General features: G+C 37.9%; 1 protein-coding gene across 4 annotated transcripts in view; it reads right to left on the bottom strand.

Annotated features, from left to right (window-relative positions):
- Positions 1-2,704: 2,704 nt before the first annotated feature.
- The window catches only part of Pgd (phosphogluconate dehydrogenase), a 45,548-nt gene continuing 32,790 nt past the window's right edge, over positions 2,705-15,462 (bottom strand). For all 4 annotated transcript variants that reach the window (XM_067131417.1, XM_067131416.1, XM_067131415.1 and 1 more), the window contains 9 exons: positions 14,999-15,104; positions 14,243-14,381; positions 13,463-13,639; positions 12,907-12,991; positions 12,317-12,459; positions 11,016-11,108; positions 10,394-10,527; positions 9,054-9,276; positions 2,705-5,297 (listed from right to left, as the gene is read on the bottom strand). In XM_067131417.1, coding sequence (XP_066987518.1) covers positions 5,178-5,297; positions 9,054-9,276; positions 10,394-10,527; positions 11,016-11,108; positions 12,317-12,459; positions 12,907-12,991; positions 13,463-13,639; positions 14,243-14,381; positions 14,999-15,104 — 1,220 coding nt within the window. In that variant the 3' untranslated portion in view covers positions 2,705-5,177. The remainder of the gene's footprint in view (positions 5,298-9,053; positions 9,277-10,393; positions 10,528-11,015; positions 11,109-12,316; positions 12,460-12,906; positions 12,992-13,462; positions 13,640-14,242; positions 14,382-14,998; positions 15,105-15,462) is intronic.

Consider the following 15,462-nt stretch of genomic DNA (forward strand, 5'->3'; position numbering starts at 1 on the left):
ACGTGGAAAAAGGGATTTGGAGTGATTAGACATCAAGACAAAATGAGATGAATCACAAGGATATTAAGCTGAGGATGGAAGACGACTCCACAGTTGCACTAAGAATTAATAGTTAAGAGAGGTTGGACAGCAAAATTGAAGAAGTGAAGATAAAGTTATCAACTATAAAGTGGGGGCAGTAGGGATGCTTACAGACACCCTGTAGTAATGCCTACAGTACGCCATGCTAGGTACACTAGCCCACTACAAGATTCACAGAAGGGAACATAAAAAGGCTGACACGATTGTCCTTTGTTTTTACAGAGTATAATGAAGCCATTAATCATTTTAATCGGTGGGTGTCATTGCTGATATTTTATTGAGGGGAAAAAAAACTTTGTAGTTCAGTATTTTCCATCGTAATTCTAAAATTTCTCTTTTTCAGATGCACTGAATATGCATCAAGTTCTCCATGTGAATTCAGACAAATTCTGGCACCCTTACTGCACAAAAATTCCTCACTGTATGACACAAAGCAATATGTTAAATTCCTGAGAACACTCAAAATAGATGGGCTACTGAAACTTCATCATACAAGTTCATAATTCAGTACCACACAGGTATGTAATGTACAGTATTAATGATAACTTTTAAAAGCTTTCCTAAGAAGGTAACATAGTTATTTTGTTGTGTGTGGTCTGTTGGCAAGATTTTTGAAGCAACTATTGACATATTTCTTTCAAGATTTTTGAAAAAAAAAGTTGGCTTTTAGCATGCAACAAAAAACAGGTTTTGATGTAGGAAAAACCTATTTTTGGTAAATTTCATCACGAAATCTGGAAATTATTAGCTGCCAGCACATGCATCCATTAGTGGTTAACGGGATTCATGGCTAAAAACACCAGCCAATAGCAAAACCATTTAATAATTGTTAAAAATATAAAAACCATGATGCCAAAGTTACTTGGTATGATGATAAACTGTACAAGTAATGGTAATATTATTAAATAATGGAGATTAATAACTTGATAAAGAAATGTTTAAAGAATATACTATGGAAGACTTTTTGTGCTGTTGCAGTTGAGTAAATGAAAAGCATCTTAAAAAATTGTCAAAAGACAAACTTAAAACAACAAGACCTACCTTTTATAAAAGCTCAAGTTCTCAGCCTAAAGAAATAATGCAGACCATTGACACCAAAACCAGTACATTGCAACTGCAATAAATATGGATTTACTGGAATCAAAGTAAAAAAAATTCTCTAAGTACTGTTGACAGAACACCATGCATCAATTAAGAGACTTAGCACACGAAAATGTGTAACTTATAGTCAAGGCTGCCATGATAAAACCAAGGAATGTTCTTTCTGCTGTTTATGCTTGGATTTATACTTGAATCACATGCAATAGAGATATTAATTGAAAACAGAATGAGCATTCATATTTGAGAAGCAAATGGTATCCCCACGCCTTAAGTGCATTGAAATGGTATTGAATATTACTATCATAACATCCCTCTCTCTCTCTCTCTCTCCTGTGGTGATAAGCTGGTTCCAGCCCATTTGTGGTGCCTTTTACAGTAACTTTTGTGTCTGAAGTAGAGAGGTGCTTCCTACAAATCTGTAAAAGGTACTGAATGCTTTTGGGTGTGAACGTCCAAATTATTCAATTATACTCCAAACTGCAGTTTTCAGGCGAGCCTATAGGCACGTTGGTGAGGTTAAACTACTTTACAGGTCGTGACCCATGGTCTATCCAGTCATACGTCCTGAGTCTGAGATCCTTGTCTAATTCTTTTGTTCGTCTGTCCTGGATGTGCCGTGAATAGGGCGGTCATGTTTGTCTCCCATGATTCTCTGAGGATTCCAGTGACTGGTTCCATTCTGTAAACTGCCCAAGTAACAATATCTAGGTGGAAAAGTGAAATGTCTTAACAAAACTAGGTCACAAATAATTTATTTGACCTAGGCCTATTCCATGGTGATTGGATCTAGGCTGACCTGGTCTTTTGGAAAGCTGGCTTGCTTTGCCTGTTTGTGACTAGTAGCACAGAAACCTTTTCTTCTTGCTGCTAGGCAACACTCTCTTGTTAAGTGCATGTCTCCTCAGCCTGCCTAGTTTCACTGTACTGGACTTTAGTCTTAGTCCATACTAATATTACTGTTGAATCTGTCCGTAGTCCCCTAAAGAACATTGGTGGTTGTCGACATCTTTGGCTGCTGACCAGCTCCAACATTTGCTATCAACGCCTGTGTCTCCAGAGGAGAGAACAGCATTCGCCCACATTGGCGAATCAAGGATTGAGAAAGGCGTCATCAAGTTCTCTCACAACACAGTGATGTGACACTCAGACCTGGTGTCCTCTTTCCTTCTTGTAAAGTTCTTCTCCAACATTGTTTAGCCAGCCTACAGATGCACACACACACACTAACACACGCCTGTCTAAGAAACTGGTAGTAAATGTATTTCAAAAGAAAAAATAAATGACACAGTCTTCAGATTATACAATACTATGCAGGGTAATTAGTTAATACAGCAAATTTGCAATTGTATAGAATAATTTGCCAGCCAGGTGTATTGAAATCACACCAGCACAGCACCCACTCAAACATCTTGCCAACTTGTGTGTATTTCAATTACCTGTGAACCAACACTCTGTGGCTGAAAAGCTTTCTAAAAAATAGGTTTGTAATTTGTCACATCAAGGTGTATATGAAACAATTGTCATACATTACATAATTTATTTCTTCATAATGTTTACAGTTATAAAATGTCAACTTTTGAGTGCATCATTTATTATATAACTCTCTTAAGGCCCCACAAGGTCATACTTTCACGTAGTTTTGAGTGAACTGATTGCCCTTATAATACCTGAATTCCATATACATAGGTGTTTGGCTTTCATATCTTAACAGCATGAAAAACTTTCAAGACATGAAGTACTTCATTTGTTCGTCTTTTCTAGTACCAGCACCGAGTCGTGTAAAAACTGCTAGAGTACTGTACTACGTATCTGGAATTTGGTCATACATTTCTATTTTGATAAATTTCCGTGCCTTATATATTTAAATTCCATTTATAAGTTCATATATTTCATGAATACATTTACAGTGTACAAAATTTTAACTAATACCACTACGCTTGGTCCGAGACAGTAGGCAGTGTCATTTGTCATTATCCAGTACAATTAAGTACTGCTCAAGTTGTTTCAGCTCTTGAAACGACAGGAAAGAGGCAGAATGTGTCATTAACTTCTGAGGCTGTGAAAGAAAGAAAGAAAGGGCCAGCTGGCTGACCTACGTGAAAAGACAACCAATCGAGTACCCAGCTTGAACGTATGGATGAAGTAATAAAGGAACCAGCAACGATAAAGGTTGAAGCTAAAAATATAAAATCCAGTAATGGAACAACATTCTTCGTGTTTTCCACAGTGGATTTCTTCTTCGCCAAGAATATCAAAGTGCGAGAGGAGGAAAAAAGGAATTTATCTTATAATGCACTGCAATGGAAAATCAGGAACCAAAAGAAGGAGTTGGCAATGTGTTTCTCTCTCCAGTATACAACGGCTCTGTCCTCCTGATTCAAGCTGTGGCTGGAAAGATTCAACCGAGTCAAATGATTTAAGATGCCTCAAACATTATTGAGAAATATGCCAGAACTCCTAGCCACTGTTTCACGAGCAGAAATAATGTGCTGCGCAGAGTTATGGAAAACCTAAAAGCCAAGACCAGGACACAAGAGGGAGTGGATCTACTGTAGTCGTCAGAATGACTCTACAAGCCAAGAAATGCTAACAGAAAAAAGCTAACGGAGTTTCTAGAAGTTGTGGGAGAGAGAAGGAGAAAAACTTAAGAAATAGCTACAGTATTTGAAGAAAAATCATGATAATTTAACCAAGGAAAAGGAATAATGACTAGACCAAGCACCAAAGTGTCACAATCAGGAAAATTTTGATGCAATTTTGAACTACCAATTCTCCTTAACACCTGTTGCTAAACACTGCGTATACCACCTCTGACTAAGCACACTGGCACTGGTAAAAATAAAATATTTGTAATTCATAGGAATAGAGACTATACAGTTAAAAACACAACAATGATTTTGAAATTAAGGAACTTCATCATTGCACCATCTGGACAAAATTCGGCTACAAGATAACACACAACAGATTGTTCATAATCTTCAGCCAAAAGCACTTAGAACACTTTACATTTTAGATCTTAATTGAAGAAGAATGAAAAGGGCCATTAATATAAAAATATTTGTAAATATGTACATAAAAGATAATGGAAATTTATGTACATAATTCTAGTTGAAGGTTTTCCATAAGTTTGCAATAATATTGCACCATTAAATTACCATAATCTTTATGAAACTTAAAATTGCTGAAAGATCCACAATGAGATTTGATGACAAATTTAACACTTTTAATAAAAGGTTCCCTGTTAAACTAGAAAAATATCTTGGAACAGATTACTAGGAAAATGAAGAAAATCCTTTGAAGCCTATTTTTTTCTGTGAAAGTACATATACATAAAAAATGGACAGTTTTTGCATCCTTGAGTTAAGCGACCAGACAGATACACTGTGTTACACTGTGATACAGAATTGCAGAGCACTTGTAGGACTATAGGAAACTTTTTGACGAGATGCACGAAGCAGCACAATGAGATTTGCTTACACTAATGTCACATTACTCCAGATACAAAACTCTGATAATGTGTAACTATAAAAATAAACATTTGTCAAGAAAAGGCAACTGCTCACCTCAGAAAAGTTGTTATGGAATGACTGGGAATATCACAGTTACTGGAAACGGGTTCCAATAACAATTCAAGAAAATGAATACATAAAACTTTAATAAAATGCATAAATAGAACCTACGATAAAAGAATGAAACCAAATAACAATATTTGTTGTTTTCATAAATAATAAAAGTAAATAAAAATGTTAACTCAAGCTACATATATTTTGTGACCAAAATAATTAGAGAAGCAACATATACATATATATAAAACATTGATCGTGGGAATACTGAATAAAGGATTACTTTATAATTCACTTGAAATATTAAATCACATAGAAACATCCATATATATAAATCGTTGTATGCAACAAGTCACTTACAAAAAACCTTGTCATATGTCTAATAATATTGCAGGTTAAAACAACCACTTCCTCACTGGGAGGTCTAACGCTTTAGACATCGTAAGTTGATGCAGATACGTTTCCACCGGTTCCAGTCCAGTTGGTGTGGTGGAACTTGCCTGGCGAGTCGGCTAGCTCGTAGGTGTGGGCACCGAAGTAATCTCGCTGGGCCTGCAATATTCACAGAGGTAAGTGGAATACATTCACCCTTTTCATTGATAACCACAAGCAGATGATTCAAATCAACTTAGCATTGATAACCACAAGCAGATTGATGCAAAATAACCCTTCCATTAGTAACTTGTTTCACTTTAATTGATTTAAAGTTCTCTATGTACATTATTCATAACAGTTTTCTAATAAGACGTGTCACAGTTTTCTAATAAGACGTGTCATTCTTATACAATTGTTATTAATATATATAGTATTACTGTACTTTTTTGATAGTCTCAAACTATGCCTCCCTGTAAAGATAAAATACCAGACAGTATTGCATACTGAAATGGGAGTACTGTATATTCTTTAATTTTGTATAATTTGCTGAAGCATAACACTGACTTTGTGAAATCCTTGATTCACATTAATCTGTATTTGTGACTTAACAGAGTCTTCTTAAGAGCAAGCAGGAATTGGTCAAAACTTGATAATGGGGTAATTAACTGATGATTAGGTGTGTAAGGGGAAACCCCCACTCACCTGTCATCACCAAGCACCTTTTTCCTTCAGTATCAGGAACTAAGCAATGTGGTTCAGGAGAGATCATGATAAAATACTCTTGTTTGTACACCAAGGAAAAATACAGATTACACACCAAGGAAAAATACAGATTACTATCTAAAATTCTGTTTGTTTTTACAGAGGTGGTCTCTCAACTGACTGGCAGGAAGGATCTCGACCTGGTTGCAGTCATGATAGTAGGCAGGAGAGCTGTGAAACCTGTAACCATCCTATTTGGTCTAGCAAGGAGAGGAATTCCAGGGAGAAGCATTGTAGCTCAGACAGTCCCACCCATATATCTATTCCCCACTGCCTCTACTCATTGGAAGGACTAAGAAGGTCCCCAAAACCAGGCTGTTCTGTTGTACGAGGTTACGCTCAAAGGAAACTTCTCAAAATGAAGTTGCTGTTCTGTAGTACAAGGTTACTCTCAAAGGAAACGTCTCAAAATGAAGTTGGTCCACTGATTGGCAATGATGTCATAGGAAATTCGGCGCTTTTCCTCCCGATACCAGCAACATCCTCAACTTCACCTTCCCCTCCTCAGATGTGACAACAGTGATGGCAGAGTCAGCATGCTCAATGAAAGGTTGAGCCACAATGCTGCTTATCAAGAAGCCATGGCTCCAAACTCTGCTGTCAAGAAGGCTGCACCTTCTCATGGAGCCTTCAGTGAGAGATTATTTGTCAGTCACCAGTCTGTAGACTGACGAATTCAAGTGCAGAAGAGCTGTTTCGGCATTCTCCAGTACATAAAACTTCCTCTGGTGCATTAGCAGCAGGGGAAGGAACGAACTTGCTTGATTGCTGGACAGCAGGAAACTACTGACCAGGAGATCTGACTGTAGACGGATGAATTCAAGAGCAGAAGAGTTTTTTCGGCTTTCTCCAGCACATACCATGCAGCTAGGAGCTCTGACCATAGACAGATGAATTCAAGAGCACACGAGTTGTTTTGGCATTCTCCACTACATTCCTCTGGAGCATCAGCTGCAGGGGAAGGAATGAACTTACTGGACAAGAAGGAAATTCTGACCAGGAGATCTGACCGTGGACAGACGAATTCAAGAGCAGTAGAGTGCAGAAGAGCTGTTTGGGCTTTTTCAAGTACATAAAACTTCCTCTGGCGCATAAGCAGCAGGGGAAGGAATGAACTTTCTTGATTGCTGGACAGCAGGGAACATCTGACCAGGTAATCTGACCGCAGACAAATTCAAGTGCAGAAGAGCTGTTTTGGCATTCTCCACGACATAAAACTTCCTCTGGTGCATAAGCAGCAGGGGAAGGAATGAACTTTCTTGATTGCTGGACAGCAGGGAACTTCTGACCAAGAGATCTGACCGTGGACAGACGAATTCAAGAGCAGAAGAGTTATTTTGGCACTCTCCAGTACATAAAACTTCCTCTGGTGCATCAGCAGCAGGGGAAGGAATTAGCTTGCTTGATTGCTAGACAGCAGAGAACTTCTGAATAGGAGATCTGACCGTAGACGAATTCAAGTGCAGAACAGTTGTTTTGGCATTCTCCAGTATGTAAAACTTCCTCTGGTGCATCAGCAGCAGGGGAAGGAATTAGATTGCTTGATTGGTGGACAGCAGGGAACTTCTGACCAGGAGATCTGATTGAAGACAGACAAATTCAAGTGCAGCAGAGTTGTTTCAGCATTCTCCAGTAGACAAAACTTCCTCTGGTGCATCCGGGAAAGGAACGAACTTGCTTGATTGCTGGACAGCAGGGATGGAGATGTGACCATCGGCCTGGTCCAAAATACTACGAGCCAGCGGGGACTACGACAATCTGAACAGTAGTCAGGTTCCAGGATCTGCTTCAGGAGTTGATGTGACCAACTTTAGATGAGGTGCCTTAGTTGCCTACCCAAGATCACCGCACATAAAATGAGCTCAATGATGTCCTGAAGGGGCTATTCCAACAATTCTACCTGCTAGGTCCTGATGGAGTGAGACCATCCTGTCCTGTCCAGGAAGCTGTGGGAGTAGTCAAGGTATTGAGCGTGCTTTATAACCTTCATGTCATTTACCTACGAGTATAACTCTTGCAGCTGAGAAACCCCATCACTGCCCCTAGAAGAGAAAAGGCACTCGGGATAGTAACTTGGCAGCAGGAAAAGAGAGCAAAAGGAAGAGCATGACAAGGAAGAGGAGGAAGAAAACCTCTTATGCCCTTACTCTCTCCCCTTTAGAGGTGCTGGAAATCATAGTTAGGTGAAGAAAGCAGACATCGATGAGCAGTAGCCATGGCTGATGTTGCAGATACCCCTACCTCAGGAAACATGATTGCTATTAAAGGCTGAACAGCACTAAACTTCTTTACCAGCAAGCAACAGCAAATGAGGGTCCTCTCAACTTAAGCAAGGCTGAGTGGTTGAGGAATGCTGCAAAAGTTAGGCTTCCCAGAATACCCAAGAAAGGCTCTAATGAAGCACATGCATGTGTAGGGGGTCTCTCACCTGGGGAGAGCCTAGCGTGCACACCTGACTCACCACTTGACTAGAGCGCAAAGTAGGTCCCTACTTGGGCTCTCGTCTGGTGGCGAATCAGATGTGCGTGCTTGGATCTCCCCAGGTGAGAGACCCATACACATGCTTGTGCTTCATCACTGCCTTTTCCTGGTATCCTGGAAAGTCCATCTTTAGTAGCATTTCTCATCCACTCAACCTTGGTTAAGTTGGAAGGGCCGTTGTTTACTGTTGCTCACAGGCTGAAGAGCTCAGTGCTATTTAGCCTCCAGTAGTGGTTATCCTTCCAGAGTGAGATGTACCCATGAAATCAACCATGGCTGCTGTTCTTCGATGATGATGGCAAAGTAGTGTGCTGAACAGCCTCTGAAAAAATATGATGCACTTATTATTCGAAGATTTGAATCTCCAGAGAGGGAACAATCATTTCTACAATACAAGAAGTCAAGCAGGGCAAGATCATACTGGGAGAAGCAAATGCTCCCTAGACCAAGTGTAGCCAGTTTCCTTAGTACTGTCTATTGCTTGAATCAGTCAGCAATTTATCCTGCATTACTTAAGCAAGCAATTTATCCTGCACAGCTAACATCATTCTGCAATTCATCCTCCAGTTTTTCAAACCAGTGTTAAGACTAAATTCATAAAGGGAACTTCTTATAAACAGGAACATTACTGATTCCACAAAAATTTATCAATACTTTAAAGTGAAGTAACATCAACTATGAACAACTTACCTGAATCAGGTTGGCAGGGAGGGTAGCCGATCGATAGCCGTCATAGAAGGACAGAGCAGATGACAGAGCTGGAGTCGGAATGCCTAATAGCACTCCCTGGGCTACAACCTGTCTCCATCCAGTCTGGCATTTACCAACAGCGTCTTTGAAGAAGTCATCCAGGAGAAGATTTGTCAATTGAGGGTTGTTGTCAAAAGCATCCTTAATTTTGCCCAGGAACACACTGCCAAAAAGAAATATATATTAGTTTCTGTTGTCGTCATGATCATAAAATAATGTAAGTCTCCTAGAATAAAATACAGCCTTCAAAGAATGACAAATTATCGTCCAAGCTGAAAACAAATAGGAACCTAACAAAATTCTTTTGAAGGTGAAGAAACTTACTGAAACTGAAGCTGTAATTGTACATAAATCTAGATTTGACAATCCAGTCTAGTTCTTGCTGTGTGATAATTTGCTCTAAGAAATAAATGTCATTTCATATTTATTGGTTTTGATTAGCCCTTCTCCACACGTTATGAAATAGAAAGGGTATCAGGTGCAAAAATAGTAATCTGGATGGCTGAGAACTGAACAGTTATATTTACACTAACTATTCTGGATCTATTGGTACTAGGAAACACTTTAAAGGGGTTTTATTTTACTTGGGTTTGAAAATATTGGCAGTCAATTCAGATCTTAAGTGCAATATCATCCACTCCATGGCTTTCTGGAGTCATGAATTTCAAATTCTATTCCATTTATTCACTCTTTCTTGCTGCACAGTACAAGTTTTTTATTAAAAATAACATTTTCCAATCTCTCTAATGGTTTGTAATTTAGGCATGTACATATAAAAATTTTTCTTTGTTATGAGAGGGAATTCTACTTCAGAAGACTGGTATTATTGTCCTTGTTGGAGTAAAATTTTAAACCTCTAAAAGGACTAGTAATTTTACATAAATTTATATTACCTAATGTCAAGATGGCCTGAAAAGACTCAAGTCTTTCAAAAGATGATAAATCTAGCCAATTATAAAAAGAATTAAATCATCAAAATTATATGCACTGCGCAGATGGCCAACTGATTATTCTGCGTGACAAGTCAGTGTGAACATATAAGATTCTGCAAGCCACTGAACAAAACCGCAAGTACCATGACGTCTGTTCTCTAGGAACTCCTAAACTACTATTTGAGTAATGTGGCCCAAAGACACCAAAATAAAAGTATTTTTATGAGAAACTATTTTTTGCTAAATAAGCAACAATAATATAATTATGAATCCTGTTTGTATATTTCAGGTAAAAAAATCAATTCTAACAGAAGCAAATTTCTTTGGCTGAAAATAACCGATACAAACCTTCTGATAATGCAGCCACCTCTCCACATCAGGGCAATGCCACCGTAATTTAAGTTCCATCCGAACTTCGCAGCGGCTTCCCTCAGCAACATGAAGCCTTGGGCGTAAGACACAATCTTACTGGCATACAATGCCTGCAAATATTGGAATAGGATCAGTACAACTGAAATGGAGCATGTAAAAAAATATATAGATTACTTTTGCTCCTAATGCCTGAGAGCTTCATGCAAGAGAGCCTATGTACGTATGAAACAAAAGCACTGCAAAAGTTAGGGTAGCTGGATGTCAAAATTGTGCTGAATTTTCAAGCTAATTATATAGAAGATGACTAGGCCTAAACAATCTAGCTGACACCCTCCTGCAGGGAAGGTCCAGAATGAGCACTCCTGCAGCTAATTTTAGGCCTAAACAATCTAGCTGACACCCTCCTGCAGAGAAGGCCCAGAATGAGCACTCCTGCAGCTAATTTTAATCTGTTTTTGTAAAACTTTGGGATAGGAATTCAATTCATGTTCTGGTAACTTCATCCACATCTTTTTAACCGTTTTGGAACTGTAGAAGAAAGAGAAGGCGTACACATATTACATACTGAACCTTACATAGAAATCATTCAAATTCCTACCTTTCTAATATTTTCAATGAATTCTTCCTTATCGCCTTCATATTTTGTATCTTCGGGGCCAACCAGGATGTCACTGGCTTTTACACGTTCATCCTGCAATAGAATTCCAGAATTAGGACATGGTAACATTCCAGTTTGCAATAACACACAAAAAAACACTAGGATCGAGCATAACCTATGAACGGAAATAAGCAGTAGGCATAAAATTATGCAACGACTATATTGATCTGAGTTCAGTGAGTCATGTTTTACCTGTTCTTACTATAGCTTAGTGGCATGGTTGCAGACTGCAACAAGTCCAGTTTTATTTACTCAGCTCTTTATAGCACTGAAGAAAAGTTAATTTGCAATACGACAAGTACCTGGAAATTAGATGGGTCTTCGGATAGCCATCAGTGTTAAGTACAAACTAAAGTAATTGTTACTTTCATAAGTTTGAAGCTTAATGACAAAACTTTGGTGATGACCATGACCTTGGTTTAATATGGTGGTTCCACTTTTATAATTCCTACATTGATCAAGTCTTATTCCTAGTTTTTCTTGGCTTGAAAATAAGATAATGCTAAACAAACCTGTAATTCCTAGCAGTAAAGAGTGTAGCCAGTGGCCTGTTGGATTAAACCCTGGTAAAAATCTTGCACCATACTAATTTCCAGCACTGTAATATCCTATCTTTTACAATCAAATCTTCCCCAAAAAATCTTCATGTTCAGTGATAAAACACTACATACTATGCTCTAGTAACTCAAAGTATTGTATCTTTAACTATACAGATTTTTTCATGGATTAACAGTTAACTCTAATTGCGAAGTAAAATCAAAAACTTCATAAAACATTGACGTACATGCTAATGGAATCTACAGTATTTGTCTAATCTGCATTCTCAAAATAAAAGAGAGGAAAAAGACGTGGCATCTGGCAGCTTGAAAACAGACAGATCTCAAAGATGGAGACAGTTTGGACAAAGTGAGGGAAAGTGAAGAGGAACTTCAGTCTGAAAGTATCGTAGAAGATATGGAATTAGCATTAGCAGGACGAAGATTTAGATCTATAGGAAGACCATGAAAACATAAAATGTGTACAGATGAAGACCTAGGCCAGATGGAAATTCAGACAGCGCACGCACATGACGGAGAGAATTCGTTTCGTGTCAAATCTAGTGCCTGATATATACGTAGTAAAAAAGATAATAACAGCGAAAAAACACCACTTAATACTTCATAAGATTCAAATGTACATTAAATTAGGAGGATACTGTCGAATCCAACTGCGTAACGCTTTCAATCACTTCTTCTACATACCTTCAAAGATGACAGGCAACGCGCAAACACGGACTCTGCGATGAGGGTGGTCGGCGTGCCATAATCCAGGCCCGAGATGGCAGTCCATTTGCCAGTACCCTTCTGTCCGGCGGCATCTCTGATCTTCTCGACCAAGTGGGTATCTAAGGGCATGAGCATTTTTAAAAATTAGGCGTGAGAAGCCAGAATCAAAAAGTGCATTGCACTATGATGTACATGCAGCTGTTTCAATAACTCTATTGATATTCTGCATTTCCTATATCCTATCTTACGAACTTTTTATCCTATCAAATGAGAATTCACCATGATTACTAGAATCTTTAATAAACAATAAAAATGTACATTATTACATTATCTACAGTGATATAAGGTTTAATTTGTGACAAATGTATCCGGATTCAAGTGCTAAAACATGAGGCTGAATTACATCAGTGCTTAAACATATGCAAATCTTTTTTGTAAATCAATACAAAAGCATCAAATTCAATTATAAATTTACTAAATAAACATCCTAATCTACTGAAAACTGAAGTAATTTGAGTCATCAGTTAAATACATAATAAATAATCACAATTTAAAATTTTTCTTACCATCACTATCTTTGAATTTCAAAATGTTGGCAGTGATTTCGATTAGGAAAGAGTCTAACTCCCCTTCATTCCATTCGGCAAATACCTGGAAGATATTTATCATCAGAAAATATAAAAATACAATATAAAAATTCAATGAATAATTTGGTAGATGACACACGTCCTTATGATTTATAAATAAAATGAAATGGCAAAAAGCACATGAACTTATGTTACTCTCTTCATGACTCCAACTTCTTAGCCTGAATTCTTTTACCAAAAAAATTATAATTACCTAAAAATACTGCAATTTGCAATTACAGCCATACACTCAAGAATTATCTTAGCAAACTGATATACAGTACAATGACTATCAGAGATTTTATCGCGGCTGCAAACACAACGGACAAGGATAGGCCAACCCAAGTCACGCACGACCATTGGTCTAACGTTACAGTTTTGTTTTTCACAGATGATTCAATAACAGCCGTAGTGCACCAACTGCTGGTACTCCATAAAAGAAAGCATAGGTTCGTACACGTGTCAGAACAAATAAGCGATTCTTCCATAAGCTTACTTTGCTCATTTCATCACAGTCCATTCCCAGCGCAGATTTCATCAGGTGGTAGGCCTCGCAAATCAGCTGCATGTCGCCGTACTCGATGCCGTTGTGAACCATCTTGACGTAGTGGCCGGCTCCATCCTCACCCACCCAGTCACAACAAGGTTCTCCATTTGATTTGGCACATATGCTCTGAATTAAAAAAGGTGGTTACGATTCTCAAAAAATCTGCCAAGCACAGAAATTTTGTTGGTATTGAAACTCATGAAAAAAATTGATACAAGAATGAATGTGTGAATGAAAGCTATAAAAAGATATGTAATAGAATGTGTGCTGCTTGGTAGCCATTTATCTAAAATAGCAGTTTAATAATAATGATGAAATGATTTACATTATAATGCCATAAACTCATTCATGGTCTGCCAAAATTTTACTTATAAAATAAAACAGCATCCCTTCGGCCCATAGCTTCAACTCCTTTTATTTATATTACCATACTCCATTCACATTCGCGTTCTTCCATCTTACTTTCCACCCTCTCCTAACAATTGTTTCATTATTTTCAGCACTGAATGACTTCATAGGCCCCAATGCTTGGCCTTAGGCCTAAATTTTACATACCAATTCTAATTCTACTTTTCACTTTCTAATTTCAAAAATACATTACTGTATCCATTTAAAAAAGTCCCAACATGATGGATTTGAGACATATTACCCTTTTAACAATACTACAACACGATGGATTCATGGAACTAATGTCAAAAATAAGAGGAACCATGAATCAAAGTCTCCCACCTGGAATATATCTTTGATGTGGGGCCAGGCTTCCTTGTGGCCACCGGGCATAAGAGAGGGACCGTAACGTGCGCCTTCCTCGCCCCCTGATACTCCTGATCCCACGTACAAAAGGCCTTTTTCAGCGAGATGTAGACACCTACGAAAAATACATTTCTATATTCTTTCTGCATGAGAACCAACAGCACGTGAAACAATACATTACCAGCAATACAGGAATAAAATGATAGTAATAGTATACATGTTCTGTCAATCATTTGATAAATCTGGAAGGTTTTGCTTGCTACTGAAATCACTCTGTGAGTGAAAGCTTACATCTGTATTAAATCATTGAAAGAACATGGATATTTTTGTGACTATTTTTTTTTCCAGTTACAGACACCTACAAAAAAATACATTTCTACAGTTTTTCTTCTGCATGAGAACTGACAGCACATAAAACAAAAACCATACCAGGAATACAACTACAGTAATGTACATGTTCCCTCAATCATTTGATAATTCTGTCAGTTTTCACTTGCTACTGACAACTTTCTGTGTGGGTAAGCTGACAGGTGTATTATATAATTGAGAAACTGAGTACTGTCTAGTATAATATTTTGGATTTACTCCTGATATTTTTATAAACATCAATTACAGAAACTGTTATACCATAATGAATGTCACTATACAGTACTATCCTAATCAAGTTTTCATGGAGGAAAAGAAATTTTTAAACGAGATGAGACTTATGTAACATGCCTCCACTTTCCTCACCTCCTCTGAGTATCCTGGTACTCTGAATTGCCACCATCGATGATGATATCTCCCTTCTCCAACAATGGGACTAATTTCTCGATGAAGCCGTCGACGGCTGCACCAGCTGTGGGGAAGTTATGTATCATTAGTGTCAGTATTGAATGATTTCATTATAGTTAAAGGAACCAAGTGTTTAAAGGGTAATATAGTACTGTGCGTACTTTATTACCATGAAAGCATCATATCTACTTCAGAGGACTCAGTACTACTTCAGGGTGACAGAGTATGGCAGAGTGGTCTACTGATATAGCATGTTAGCATCCAACCTAATTATTAAAGCATGACACTATTGATGATGATCATAAAAATATTCACATCAGCCTAAAAAGGAGAGTTCCATATTTTATGTCTGAATGTACAATGTCCTTGCTGATCAATACATCAAAAATATCCCGTGATTACGCGGAGCTTTCTATGATTTA

Source organism: Macrobrachium rosenbergii, chromosome 30 (assembly GCF_040412425.1).
Source record: "Macrobrachium rosenbergii isolate ZJJX-2024 chromosome 30, ASM4041242v1, whole genome shotgun sequence".
Taxonomy (NCBI): domain Eukaryota; kingdom Metazoa; phylum Arthropoda; class Malacostraca; order Decapoda; family Palaemonidae; genus Macrobrachium; species Macrobrachium rosenbergii.